Consider the following 15,207-nt stretch of genomic DNA (forward strand, 5'->3'; position numbering starts at 1 on the left):
CCCATGTCCAGTTATTGTTGTTAAATTCATTACACAATGTTTAGAACATTGAACTTGGGTCTGGAATGAACAACACTGCTTCCTAAATGTTCCTATCAACAGAGTTCCCATTAAGTTGAATCTAATGTATTAGAAACAAGCAGGCATTCTTTTTTGGCCTTAGTTATTTGCAAAATACCTCTTTCTGTTGCATTTGTCATATTAAAATCTGCACAACAAATGGAAAAAAGCAAATAAATATCGGAAAATGATTTGTCATGCAAATAGAATGATCACATTAACACACAGTGCTGTGTTAAGCCTTATGCAGGCAATATCCTCACTGGCTATTGATTTTCAGATGGATTGTCGTGCAATGCGAAAGAACCACGTGTTCATGAGAAACTTTGAGAAGTGTCATGTTTTAATTGCTAGCAATTTGACAGTCACAAGACCATAAGATCACAAGATCAGTTTGGATGAAGTAGAAAGCCGTTTGACCCATCTGATCTCACCCTCCAGAATATCCATGCTACCATCCTGCCATCATAGTATCAAGCTGCTTTGTAAATGTCCTGGCCTCAACCACCCTTCCTGGCAACCTGATCTTGAGGGTTAGGTTTAAGAATGATTTCAGGAGACCTAAGGATTTTTTTCCACAACACCATCAATGAGTGTTCAAATTCCCTGGGAATGTGTTACTGATCTTGATCTGAAGAAAAACTTGCACTGTTAGAATTGTTGGGTGAGGTGTATGGATTGACGTGATCAGTTATCTGTCTCTTATTCACCCTCATTCACTCAAATGCTCATAGGACATAGACGGATGAGTTACCCTTACAGGTTATTGAGAAGGAAAGTGAAATAGCATGTGCTAAAGGCTGAAAAAATATATTGTGCGATGTGATAATTGGTGCCAGTGATAATTATTGCACCACAAGCCACATTTTTCACTCCCGGTGTTTCTTGTTCTATAAAGCACAATCATTTTGAACAGTGCGTAGCAGACTTACCCTGTACTTCCAATGTGACAGATCTGGAATACTCCAAGCCCAGGCTGTTTCTGGCCATACAGCGGTACTGTCCTGCATCTTCCATTTGGACACTGCGGATTCTTAAGTTTCCAGACTCCAATATGGAGGTTCGAAGATAGTCCTGCTACACATGGAGTTAATTTCATTATTCATCTGACTCTGATTCATAAACACAAAACTCTTAAGAAACTTTGAGGTAAAATTTGTGGGGATTCCTTAACACATTCCATATGTTGTTTATCACTATTAATAGTAATAATCCTTGGATTTGATATAACGCCTTTCTCATCAGGAGGACAACTTAAAGCACTTCACGTGATGTAAAGTGTAGTAACTGTGTATTTTGTAGACAAAGTAAGTTTGTTGGCCAGGACATTATTGTTCTGATGAACGGTAATACCAAAACCTTTAACCTATTTCTCTCTTTCAGATGCTGTTCAGCCTAGTGCAGATTTCCAATATTTCCTATTTTTATTATAGATATCCATCATTTCCTGATTCTATTTCACCTTTCCGGCATTCCCAGTCTATTTACTTCCTTATATATTAACATCCTGTTGGTGGAGATTAAATTTATGGCTAGATAGTGTTTTATTGTATCCTGGAGTTACTTTAAGTTTCTATCTCCTTGAAAGCATAACTCTCTTGGTATTAACAAGAATGTAAATTAATATTACCAGTGCCCTTACGCAGCCCTACTGCAAGCCGACAGTAACAGGAACACCCTTACTCATTTCATTTCCTTCCCATATTATTTATTTTAAAATACATTTATAGTTACAGCCCCAGTTTGCCACAGTGATAGAAATCCAGGCAAGGATTGAAACTATTAATATATTCTCTGAGCATTACCTGAAGGCAGCTTTTGGAGCCAAAGGGAGAAGGAAATTAGTTCCAGCTGTTGACATTGATAAATCGTGCACCGACAGACTATTACAAGAGAAAAATGTATTCAGTGGTCTGTTTCTCCCACACAAGTGATACAAATTATTAATATACCTAGTCTTTACAATGATATAAATAGTTTTGGATGTTTGTGCAGTTAAATCAATCTTAGTAAACTGCTCAAAATTGACTGTGGTTCTTTGCAGTTCATGTAAAAGTAAAAACCTTGAACTGTTTTTGGAGTTGGGGAGGTGGGGGTAACACTGTTTCTGAGTTAAATCCAGTCGAACTGGCCAGGTTTGCATTCTTTTTCTTGGCTACCCTTGTTGTGGAAGGGCTATTGTTCCACTGTGAAACAATAAATAATCAATTGCATCTCTTAGAATGTTTATAGCATTGAAGAAGGTCATTTGGTTCATTGTATCTTTGGTGCTGCGAAGTGTCCAACTGGAGCGATTGATCTACTCTATTCCCTTTGTCAGCCCTTAAATATTTGTATTATGTTTCCTCAAGTATGTATCCAATCTCCTGTCAAATTGCTGCCATGGGATCAGCTTCAAGGGCCATTTACAATAAAATATTCCACAGTCTGTATAAAAATAATTGTATTAACTCCCTCCTTTTCCCTTTGCCTACATTGAGTGCATTATTCTAGCTTGAAACCAGACTCTGTGGTATCAGAGCACCAACACTATCACCACTACATCTGGGTGTCCGAGCATCCAATGTAACAATACTGGGAGGGGATGTCACGCAGGTTAAGATTTATTCTATTGATGTAACATTTTAGAGCATCCAGAATTTGGTAAATTGTTGAATTCAGTCTTAGCTTTGAAATCATTTTTCTGCAGTTCTTATGAGAAACTTAAAGAAAACTGTCTTCACAATTCAAACTACATTTAAAAAAAATGCTTAATTCTGGAAGCTCTAAAAATGCTACATAACTGGAGCAAATATAAGCCCAAGTACAATTTGTCAGGCTAGCTCACTTGGTAGCACTCTCACCTCTGACTCAGAAAGCTGTGTGATTAAACCACGAGTTGGGACTTTGAACTCTTAGCGCTACATCAATAGAGTAAATCTTGACCCCGATGAAATCCTTCCCCCATCCAGTTTCTTCCAATGTCCTGGCCAACAGTTCCCCAGATAAAATTTGGACTCATTTCATGACTGTCTGTAGGACATTGCTGTGCCATTCAATCCACATATTGGAAACTGCTCTCGCCTACAGATACACAGTCACTTCATCATAAGGTGAATGTTTGTGAAGCTCTTTGAGATACTTCCAACAAGGAGATATATCAACTGCAAAGATCATATTATTATAATCTCTCCCCTTTGATGGGTATGTGACAGTACATTGTATTGATGCTCTGAGCTTCAGAGCTCCCTGATTTCCGCAGCCAGGATAACCTTAAATGTAGTTTGGCACAATGGAGATACATTGGTAGCCTCAGGAGACAAGGCTCAACACCAAAAGCAAGTGTAACAATGGGAATCAAAATGATTACAGAGTTTGGCCAATATAGAAGAGGATCCCCATGCAAAGGGTGGTCTGAAACAAAGACGATCCGAATTAAGCATGTCAATCAGATTATTTTTCACCTGCTCAACATCTGGGTCGAGTGTGTATTTTGAGATCTGTGGAAGTTGCTTATTTGCTTACCTTCAGTGCAGCCTCATCCTTGATCCATGAAATCACTGGTTTTGGATTTCCCATCGTACCACACGGTAGCACAACCTTTGAACCCAGCAGCACTTTCACATCAGTAGGTGGTCGAGTGATTTTTGGTTCTAAGAACATGAGGTAAAAAAAGTGTCACTGGGCTGGGGCTATAGATTCCCCCTGTCACTGCAACTAATATTTCCTGTAATATTTCCAGTAGAGTTCTGTAGCTCAGTGGTTAGAGCACTCGCTTTGCAAACGAGAGACCTGAGTTCAATTCCAGGCAGCGCAAAACCTTGGGCAAGTTTCCTTACTCCACACACCTAATAATAATCCCTCCAAAAAACCCAAAACAATAATAAATTGGTCATTTTCAATCTACGACTGTTTGTGGGACATTGCTGTGCGCAATTGGCTGCTGCGTTCGCCCACAAATATACAGTCAATTCACTTTACAGTGTGTTCTGTGAAGCGCTTTGGGACGTCCACCCGACGTGAAAAGCGCTATATCAAATGCAAGGATTATTATTATTATGCATTATAGTTAGGATACCAGGAAACATTTTAAACAAATAAACATGTTTAAGGGCTATTATAGTTATTTTTATCCACAAAATAAAAAATCAGTTTTTTCGGGGGGTTTTTAAAGAGTCTATTTTTTATAATAATAATTATTGCATTTGATATAGCGCATTTCACATCTTCTAGATGTCTTAATGTGCTTCACAGAATATACTGTAAAATGAACTGACTGCATTTGTGGGTAAAACGCGGCAGCCAATTGTACACAGCAGTGTCCCACACACAGTCGTAGATTGAAGTGACCAATTTTTTTTGAGATTATTATCCCCAGAAATGCGATCTGCCAATCAACTAACAACTGGGTTCCTACTCACTGCTAGGTAAACAGAGGAGTGTGGAGGAAGGAAACTTGCCCAACATTTCGACCTGCCGAGAATCGAACCCAGGTCGCTCGCTTGTGAGACAAGTGCTCTAACCACTGAGCTACAGGACTCCCAAACTTTGTTTTATGACAAAAAAGGGAGAAAATCGATGGGGGGGGGTCGGATTTCATACAGGAAACACTGGATAAAATTGGTGCAAATTTGGATTTATTTTGGAACTTTGAAAACTCAAGTAAACGAGTAAGAGACTATCAAAAGTAGTTCATTTATTGATGAACATAATTGTTGACACAATTGAAAGCCAATTATCCACACAAATGGAGACCACCAGCATTGCAAGAAATCAACCAGTGTGAATAATTGGACATCAAACAAAATACAAATTGACTGCAGCACTAACTAAACTTTTGTTCAATTAAAAGTTGTACTGTCACCATAATTCCATGCTGTGTCAGTCTTTCTTTCTCTCTCCCTGCCACTCTTTCTCTCCACCTGCCCATTTTCCATTCTAGCAGTCTTGCCTCTGAGTCCGAAGATTGTGGGCTCAAGCCACACATTGGGACTTTGAGCTCCCAGTCTAAGCTGACACTCCAATGCAGTGCATTGTCAGAGGCGTCATCTTTGGATGGGATGTTAAACCCAAGATTCTGTCTGTCTGTTTAGGCGGACATTAATAATCCTATGGTAGTGTTTCAAGAGAGAAGAGAGCTTCTCCCCCAGATAGAACTGATCATTCACTTCATGAAGTCTGTTTGTAGGACATTACTGTGGACAAATTGGCTGCTGGGTTTCACCACAAAATGCATTGTCACTATATTTAACAGTATAGTGAAATGCTCTGTGAAATGCTTTGTGACTCTTGATGGCATGATAAGGCGCTGTACCAAATGCAAGGATTATTATTATTAAGTACACAGGATGAAGCGTTGACTGTGTTGTGCAAACCTATTGTTGTTGGAATTGGTTGAAGTAAGTAAACAATGGTGTGAGACTTACTCATTTTGACCTGTAAAGCCCCGCAGCTTTGCACAGGGCTCCCGATACCATTGTTGGCAGTACAACAGTACACACCATTGTCTGTGTCTTCAACACTGAGAATGGTTAAAATCTGCCCTTTCTCTGTTGTGCTGTAGCGTGTGTCAAACGGCCTGCGAAAGAAGGGGCAAACCAATGGATTTATTCATCAAACGATTTAACAATCACACAGAAAAGTGCGTGCAGTTTAGAATCAAGTGCAGAAAGTTGTAGATCTATGTTCAGTTTTTAAAAGTCTGGTTCCAGAGGCATCAGTCACCCGTCAATACCTCACTCAGTATTTTAATGTGTGAGCCCAGACACGGAGTGTCAGCAACTTCATGCAATATTCCCACATGGACAATTTTCAGTAGAAGTCACTGGGTAGCAATGGTTTGTTTAATCCACTTCCAGGGTAGCATCACTGAGGTATGGTAGCACCCCTGCTGAACTCAACCAATTCAGCACCGACTGCGGATCAAAATGGGGTCCTTCCTCATCCGCGTCACTCACTTTTACACTGGGAGGTGAGGGATCAACGAACTTAAATGCTTATATCTTACCAAAAAAGCATATGCAACAAACAATTTCACTCTGAACAAGAATTTCAGGACATCCCCAATATTGAATGCCTCACTAGAGCATGGGTTCACTTTTGATTGGGTTACCTGTGGACCTACAGTTTCTACATACAATACACTTCCGACACAAGAAAATTGCTGACTTCACTTCCTCATGCTCACTATCAACAACAACAAGATTCAATTTCTAGAGCGCCTTTCATGTCGGGAGGACGTCCCAAGGCGCTGTACAGTTGGGTCAGGACCCGAGCAGGGGGGAAATGGTCAGGGTGAGGGGAGGGAAGGGAGGGAGCGAGGAGGGGGTAGAGAGTCGAGAGGGGAGCTGAAGGCACGGTCAAAGAGAAAGGTCTTGAGACCGGCCTTGAAGGAGGAAAGGGAGGAGGCGGCGAAGGCATTGGGGGATAGTTCCAGAGCCTCGGGGCTGAGAGGCTGAAGGCCCGGCCACCGATGGTAGGGTGGTTGGGGCGGGGGATGTGGAGCAGATCGGAGCCAGAGGAACGGAGGGTACGGGCAGGTAAGTAGGGGATAGTAGGTCAGAGAGGTAGGAGGGAGCAAGGCCGTAAATGGCCTTGTAGGTGAGGATGAGGATCAGCAGGAAGCGATGTTTCTGTCACTTCCTGCATACAACAACAACAACAAATTACACTTGTACAGTGCTCTTCAAGTTGGAAAGATGTCCCAGGGCGCTGGATAATCAGAGGTTTTGGACCCGAGCTGAGAGTTGGGGTCAGAAGCGGAGGAGGGTAGGATGGGTGGGAGTGGGGCCGAAGGCATGGTCGAAGAGGAAATTCTTCCGACGGAACTTGAAGGAGGCAAGAGAGGGGGTGAGGTGGAGGGATTGCGGGATAGAGTTTCAGAGTGTGGGGGCGGAGATGTTGAATACTCAACCGGCATTGGTGGGGCAGAAAATGCAGGCCGGTGTCCGCCGAGCGGAGGGAGCAGACAGGCTGATATGGAGTTATGAGGTTAGAGAGGTAGAGGGGAGCAAGACCGTGGAGGGCCTTGAAGATAAGAACAAGGGCTTTGCACTCAATTTTCTGAGGAATGGGGAGCTAGTGAAGCCGGGCAAGAACGGGGTTGATAGGTTCCGAAGCCTGGTGCAGGAGAGGACACGGGCTGTAGAGTTCTGAATAATCTGCAGTTTATGGAGGGAAGAGTTGGAAGTTCCAGTGAGCAGGAAGTGATCTCATAGTGACCCAGTGATCTGAAAGACCATTTTTCACACATCATTTCACTCTTAATCTTCCCTTACTTACATTGTTCACACACACACTGGGACACAACAAGGACACTGAGAATGAATAACCCAGGGACAATAATATGTTTGTGATTCATAGATACTGAGGGCAATGATAGTGTTTCTGACCCAGAGACACCGAGGGCAATGACTATGATTGTGACCCAGGGATACTGAAACCAATTGAGTTTCACTTCACCTTAACCTTGATGCAATGAACTCCCACAGCACAGGTTGGTTGGGGATGGGGGCGGGGAGGTGGGGTGCGTGTAGGTGGGGATGGTTGAAGCTGGGCTCTGCCTGGGATCCACAGAGCAGTGGTGAGTTGACTATGAGGGCAGACAATAATAAAAAAGTTGATTTCCTAAATAAAATACTTAAAGGGGTGAAAATTGCAACCTGTAAAGCTCATCTTGTTCCCTGCCTTTATCAATAATATGATAAATTACACATTTACGAGCCTCAATTTATACACTGATAATGTGTAATGTTACTTCATTCCTCTTTGACTGCCTCCAATATTGCCACAGTGAAGTTTTCCATGTGGGAAGCATGGATGTACAGCTCTATCCTACGTGGCGAGAGGATGCAGCAGGGAGGGGCCTGAATAGCAGAGTGGAATAAATGGATCAAAAATGATAGTTTAAAAACATAACACCCACAATCTTCTCCTGGCATGAACAATGAACAAACACATTCCACCACTGTTTTGCTGGGCCACAGCTCCAGCTCACCCGACCGAATGGGTAGTCAAAGCTACACTATGATAACTATGATAGAAGCCCAATTCCAATTCTCTCTAAGTTTGCCGCTCTGTGTGTGTGTATGTGTGCTTACCTTATAGGAATGTTATTGCGCGTCCAAATGATCTCAGCTGGTGGATGGGAATCCACTGCACACAGGAAGGTGGCTTCCTCTTCCACCAGTGCATCCACTGTCTCCAGAGGACTGGTGATCTGAGGAGCTGCAAAATCACATGCACGTTCACAAAATGCAGCAATAATAATTTTAAGGGGCTCAAGTAAATCCACGTTTATTGATTTAATCTTGTTGTCCCTTCCTTCCGATGATATTTCCTCTCTGTGGGGAAGCCCACGTGTAACAAATCTGGGAAACCTTTTTTTAAATGCAGTTCAAACAAGCCCAAACGTGGAACACCATGCGTAGCAGAGAGGATGTCACCATTATTAAACCTAACACGCGATCCTATTGCATGCTTAAGTCATAATATTTGACTTGGAGATATTACAGTAAGCTGGTTACTTCTACTGATTACAGGCAAATGGCTTGCATTAAAATCTGTGGCACGGAAAAGCTTCACACAACAAAGCTTCTGACACCCAGAGAGTTAGTTTTACATAGGTTGACGTATGTTACAAGGCAAAGCACACTGAGGGAGGTTGAGATGACATTTAAACAGTTACAGAGTGGAGCAAAAGTCAATATTACTTCAGTTCAGGTGGTGCTGCTGGCTTAAAATCCACTCTGGCTTTTGTATCTTGTAACAAAACATGTGATATTTACTGCTCTATTTAGCCTCCGAGTGTTAGCTTGCTTCATTTTGTATGACTCTTGCTTCCAAGTCAAAAAATGTGAGTTCTGTTCCCATAATCTGATATCAATCAGTTATTAATTTTCATCACAACCATTGATGAAATTTTTGCTCTGCATGACAAATTATTTAAGATAATTCCTTTGAAAACTGGTAAAAAAAAAGGGGTTCGACATTTACAAGGTTCTTTCTTAAACTGTCAGTAAATACAGTGGATTTTACAAGTGTTGCTGCATTATGACGGATGGTGCTGAATCAATGATCGGCTGTAAGAACGATTTGGTTGGTTTGCTGAAACAAAATGGAATTCAATGATCTACCCTCCACTGCATCGTACACCAAGAATCCCTTTGCGGAAAATCAGTGAAAATGAGGAATGTGATGACCAGTGTCATCAAAGTGATCAATATCAAGTGATCACGTGGAGGAAATCAAGCACAGAAAGAACATAAACTTCCTCAAAGAATTAGATGCAGAATATGGTGATTTACCCCTCTATTCACAAGAGCTTTGGCTGAGTGCACACAAATGCCTTTTGCAATTTTTTTGCACTTAGGAAGGAGGTACTTTCATTTCTTAAGGAACATGTAAAGAGCAATACCACACAGTTTGAAGGGGATTTGGAAGATGCAACCTCCTTGTGTTCATTGGCTTTCTTAACAGACATAACACGCCATCTCAACATTCTCAATCTTTGGCTACAAGGTAGAAATCGGAATATTTTGCACCTTATGGGGCATGTTGACGGGTTCTGCTTAAAGCTAGAACTGTTGAACACATCCCTCTTACAGAACAACCTCATCCATTTTCCATCTTGCAAGGAACTTGCTGAGGCTGATTTTCACAGCTTTTCAGAAATCATAACAAAGCTATTGGATGAGTTCAGGGTCAGATTTGCTGATTTTGAGGGTTTGAGGTCCAGCATCCAACTATTCAACTATTCAAAAATCCAATGAAAGTGTTGATTGAGCAGTAACCAAAATATCTTCAGATGGAGATGTGTGAACTGCAGAATTCTTTCTTCCACTCAAGGAAAAATGAGATTCACGAAACTTCTGGAAAATTGTTCCTAAGAATCATTTTTCTGAATTAAATGGCTTTGCACTGAAGATGTGTTCTATGTTTGCAAGCTTATACATTTGTGAAAGAATATTTTCTACAATAACACACGGTAAATCCAAACATTGCATTAGGCCTAATAGAGTGCTTTCTCTGACTTGTCACTACTAAATTTGAAATTCATATTGGAGCTCTGGTTAAAGAGAAACACAGTGTTTACACTTAAGACTAAGACAATTAATTGTCTGCTAAGTCAACAACAACTTGAACATATATAACCCGCTCCATGCAGGGTAGTGTCTCAGAGTGCTTAAAAGTCGAGAAAATATGACATCTGACCCTTGGCACACAAGAGGTTGGAGAACCCAAAAGCATTTTAAGATATTGGATCAAGAAAACAAGTTAGTTATTTCTTTCCAGCCATATATATTTGTTAAAAATCATCCCAACTCTCTCTCAAGTTGCCAGCTATGCTGGACTGTGGCTCAAGATGAACCAAGTAAGACTTGAGTAAGGTTTGTACACATAGCATAGTACCCAATTTAAAAGCTGCACCCCCAATCTGCTCTCATTGCTTTAACTGGGTAGAGTTTAGATGAGTGGGGGGACTGAGATTGATGGGTTGAATGGGATTGGTAGGTCTAATGGGACTGGTGTAGATTGCGAATCCAACTCAGAGTGTAAAGGGAGCTCCTGGGGATAAGGCATAGCCAGTGAGAAAATCCCTCCTTGTCAGAATTCTGATGCATAATGGGACAGGAGGGAAGAAGACACTTGAGAGATTTGTGCAAGGAAGAGATAGAGAGAGCGAGAGATAAGAATGTGAACATCAGAAGTGGAGGAAGAGCAGGTAAGGTTGACTGAGGGACAATAATGTGAAAGGAAATAATAATATTTGATATAGCACCTTATCACGTCATTGAAACGTCTCAAAGTGCTTCACAGGATATACTGTAAAGTGGATTGACTGTATATTTTGTTGGCATACCGCGGCAGTCAATTGCACACAGAAGTATCCCACGAACAGTCATGGATTGAGTGACCAAATTATTATTATTTTTGAATGGAATATTACCCCCGGAAAGTGATCCACCAATCGCCTAACAACCAAGTTCCTAATTACTGCTTGGTAAATAAACTCAGTAAGTGAAATTGGCACTGTGCTGGCTGTTGTTCATTTAAAGTTCTCAGGTTGCCTAATGGACTACTTTATTGCAACCATCTCTTTAATAACATTAAAATGATAAGATCCAATTCTGGTGTTCTGCCAAGGCAGGCACACACTCTCAAAACATCAAAGTTGGGTATTTCTTATCACAGCCTGCATTTGATGTGATGTACAGCAGGAAGTATAATTCAAGTTCGTTCTTGATGGTGTTGAACTGCAGAGAAGGAGACTGCTCTGCTCCTGGGGTAAACACATAATGTTAATAACCTGGATCAATTAATTTGATTTTATTCTCAAATGTTTTTTGACAAATCAAAATATTTGGTAACAGGTTCACATTGAACTGAACTTTATTAGTGTGCAAAATCTTTGCTATCTTTGCTAAGTGGTCTTACTCTGATTGTTTAGGTATTTCACTGTCCCAATACAAGGTGCTCATAGGCTTCCTGGTGTCCCAAATTGTCACCGTTCAGTTGTCTAATCCTCCTCCATTTCTCCCTGCTCCCCCACTACCCACCTTCCCCAGACCCTCTTGTCCTGTCCCCACCCCTTTTCCTGCATGTTTTCACCCCTGTCTCTCCCTCATCTCCCAAATTAAGTCTATCACTTGCTCCCTTGACTCTATAGCAACCCAGATCTTGTGAAACCAATTATCCCTTCTTTGGCCCCATGCTGGCCAACCACAAATACTTATATAGCGCCTTTCACGTCGGGAGCACGTCCCAAGGCTTTGACATCATCAATCTCTCCCTATTCTTCAGAATCATATCTTTGAAAATTATGTCATAGTCACTGCCCACCACCACCCCACCCAACAAATAATCTATCTTTCAGAGGATCCAGTTCAAGATCCTGGTCCTCACCTACAAAGCCCTCCATGGCCTCGCCCCACCCTACCTCTGCAACCTCCTAACCCCATACCAACCCGCCCGTTCCCTCCACTCAGCCAACTCCAGTCTGCTTCATGTCCCTTGACCATTGGCGGGAGAGCCTTCAACCACTCTGCCCCCAACCTCTGGAATTCCATCCCCCAGTCACTCCGTCTCGCCCCCTCCTTAGCCTCCTTCAAGTCCCGCCTCAAGACCCTCCTCTTCGACCATGTCAAAGGCCACCCCCCTTCCCCTCCCCTCCCTTCTCCCCCCAACCCCAGCTCGGGTCTGAAATGCTGTACACTCTCCAGCGCCTTGGGACGTCCTCCCGACGTGAAAGGTGCTATACAAATGTAATCTTGTTGTTGTTCTCACGACCACTTTATTCTTTAAAACTATTGCCTTTAGGGACAATATATATATATTAATATTTAGGGTGTTAGGGGTGTGTGCATTGTCAGCGGTGCCATCCTTTGGATTAGATGTTAAATCGAGGCGCTGTCTGCCTGTTCAAGTGGATATTAAAAATCCACTGTTCAAAAAAAAGAAAGGAGTTTTCTACAGGTGTCCTGACCAACAATCCCTCAAATAGAATTGGGCATTCACTTCGTACTGTATGTGGGACATTGCTGTGCATAGACTGGCTGCCATGTTTGCCTACAAAATACGCACAGTCACTCCACTTTACTGTAAAGCTTCTGAGGTGTGTTGAGGTGTTTCCATTTGATGTGAAAGGTACTGTACCAAATGCAACAAGGAGTATTATTTTAAAGCTAAATGTAAGCTCCTCTCACACTACTTCTTGTTCAAAACCCTTCAGTTTAGCTTTCTATCCCAAAATGTTAGAAAAAGTTCCTTTTTCAACGTGCTGAGTTGGGCACTGAGTATTTGGGTTTGTTGTGGCTGATACATTTTGGAGAACTATTATAATTATTATGTGTGTTGATAATCAATGTTGAGTTTAAAACTATATGTAACTCCAACATATACGAATTTATAATTGCCTCAGTCGTAAATGAATACTGTCTGTCTTTTCTCTTAGTAAAACACGTATAGTATAAACAAGACAACACTATAAAATGCTTCGCAGGATGTTTTGCCTGCTGGAGGCCTTGGGCTGTTTTAGATCTGTGTGTTTTGTTTAAATTAGACTTGCTAACAAACGGTTAAACCACCACTTCAAGCAGTTTAAAGCCAGTCGACAGAGCAACAAACATGAATCGGACGCTCACACACACATATGGCAATTTGTTCACAAAAAGAATTGAATGATTGAAGCAAACCTTTAAGAAGCGTCCCATCAAAAGAGCTCCCGGCTGTTGCAACGAAGATCACCAGAAGTGGAATGTCAATTGAGGAAGGTCTCATGGTGAGATTAGTCCAACTTTCCAAACAAATAAGCCAGGGTTTCCTTTGTATTCTACACTAAAATGGTTTGTAGATGTTAACTTCTCAGCCCTCTCTAGCAGACCCCAATGGAGGCCGTAGCGGATCTAAGTATAAATAGGAATTTTGAAAAGACTAAGACTGGTGGTGATGGACGTGAGCAGATGTTCCTTATCCAGCCATCTGGTGGTGTTAAAGCCTTCTGCCTTCTGTAACAAGAGAAAGTGAAGTTCTCCTTTAGCCTACTGTAGACCAGGGACAACAATAGGCTTTGCTACATTTCCAAGAAGATAGGACATTGTTCTTCAACAATTGCAAGCATTAAACTTCCATACAACATCTTGCTCACAGGGGTGCGACTGGCTGCTATCAATCAGCACTGCTCACCGTGCATTAGCTTTTGTTTGCAATGTATTTTTTCATTGGATCTCACACTTTTTGAAAGGACTTTCCACCTGTTGCCTGATTAATGGTGCTAATGGATTTATTTTAAGCAGGGAATGTTCTGGCTGTGAGATTTACTGGGGGAGATGACATTGTGTCTCCCTTCCCCCTCCCCCCATATAAGTGGATGCTTCTCCCACTAGAATATCTATGACTCGGGAAAATTCATTTCAGCGAACCTCTCACATCTCAACAAATTTCACACCTCAGCAAACCTCCCATTCCAACAAGCCTCACACCTCAGCAAACTAAAATTGTTGCCGCATTTGTTTATCATATCACTTTATAAGGTTTGATTTCAGAGCCTTTACAGCTATTTGGTTGGGCATCCGTGATACTGGCTATTTGTTTATGTAAGGGTCAACAGCATCTATTTCACTGAGAATTAACCTATAGTTCCGGCAGTGTACTGACAGTGCGGAAAGTCTTGAGTGTTCCACACAATTGAATTGACATTTGAGTTTATAAATGAACCCACAAGGTGGTGATCTGACCCAGAATAGATGCGATCAGACCACCAGATTAAAATGCAGTACCTTATTTGATGCAGGTTTCACTCACCAATATTTTTACTGCTCCTGCCCGCCCGAGTGTTTCTTTTCCCTATGTATCCTGGATACCAGGCACACTCCAGGACAGCATTCTTCATGTGAAAGCCTTCCCAGTGAACAGCACCAGGCTGGGAAGCGGAGGGGGGAATGGGGGTGGTGAAGGGTTACAGCTCGTCAGCTCCTGTCTTTAGCACCTTCAGCAGATGTAACTGGATAATGATTAGAGAACCAAAAGTGTACGTTAAGGCTATCTTAAAATCTTACATTAAAATCTTACCTGGATTAGATTCCTGGGCAGGGCGAAAACTTAGGCACATTTCCTTACTCCACATGCCTCTGTTTACGTAGCAGTTCGTAAGAACCCGGTTATGAGCTGATTGGTGGATCGTTTTTCCGGGGGTCGTAATACCTCAAAAAAAATCTGGTCACTCAATCCATGACTGTTTGTGGGACACTGCTGTGTGCATTTGGCTGCCGCGTATCGCCCACAAAATACAGTCAATTCACTTTCCAATATACTCTGTGTAGTGCTTTGAAACGTCTTAACATTGTGATAAGGCACTATATCAAATGTAAGGATTATTATTATTATTGTGCAGAATTTCTTAACTTGAGAGCCAGTTTAGAAGAAATTCAAAGTCACTAGTGTTAAAGCTGGAATTTCAGGCCCCAGGAACGAGAGTCCTGTTAACTTTTCATCTTAACTAACCTATAGTTTGTTAATAAGTTCACAGAGACGAGAGACAAATGAGCAAGACATATAACAGTATTTTTTTTAACCAATAATTATTAAATGTGTCATGTTAAATATCCTGGCTCAGTTGGTAATACGCTCGAATCTGAGTCAGAAGGTTGTGGGCTCAAGTTCCACTTTAAG

General features: G+C 41.7%; 1 protein-coding gene across 4 annotated transcripts in view; it reads right to left on the minus strand.

The window, feature by feature from the left end:
- Positions 1 to 13,437, minus strand: part of LOC103187153 (muscle, skeletal, receptor tyrosine kinase) — a 75,482-nt gene extending 62,045 nt beyond the window's left edge. For 2 of the 4 annotated variants that reach the window (XM_042332636.1, XM_042332632.1), the window contains exons 1-5: positions 13,233 to 13,437; positions 8,139 to 8,265; positions 5,466 to 5,617; positions 3,565 to 3,692; positions 993 to 1,134 (exon numbers count right to left, since the gene is read on the minus strand). In XM_042332636.1, coding sequence (XP_042188570.1) covers positions 993 to 1,134; positions 3,565 to 3,692; positions 5,466 to 5,617; positions 8,139 to 8,265; positions 13,233 to 13,317 — 634 coding nt within the window. In that variant the 5' untranslated portion in view covers positions 13,318 to 13,437. Of the gene's footprint in view, positions 1 to 178; positions 209 to 992; positions 1,138 to 3,564; positions 3,693 to 5,465; positions 5,618 to 8,138; positions 8,266 to 13,232 lie in introns of all 4 variants that reach the window. The other 2 variants (XM_042332628.1, XM_042332635.1) reach the window with 2 other exon arrangements.
- Positions 13,438 to 15,207: the final 1,770 nt, after the last annotated feature.

This window comes from Callorhinchus milii, unplaced genomic scaffold (assembly GCF_018977255.1).
Source record: "Callorhinchus milii isolate IMCB2004 unplaced genomic scaffold, IMCB_Cmil_1.0 Scaffold1, whole genome shotgun sequence".
NCBI lineage: Eukaryota > Metazoa > Chordata > Chondrichthyes > Chimaeriformes > Callorhinchidae > Callorhinchus > Callorhinchus milii.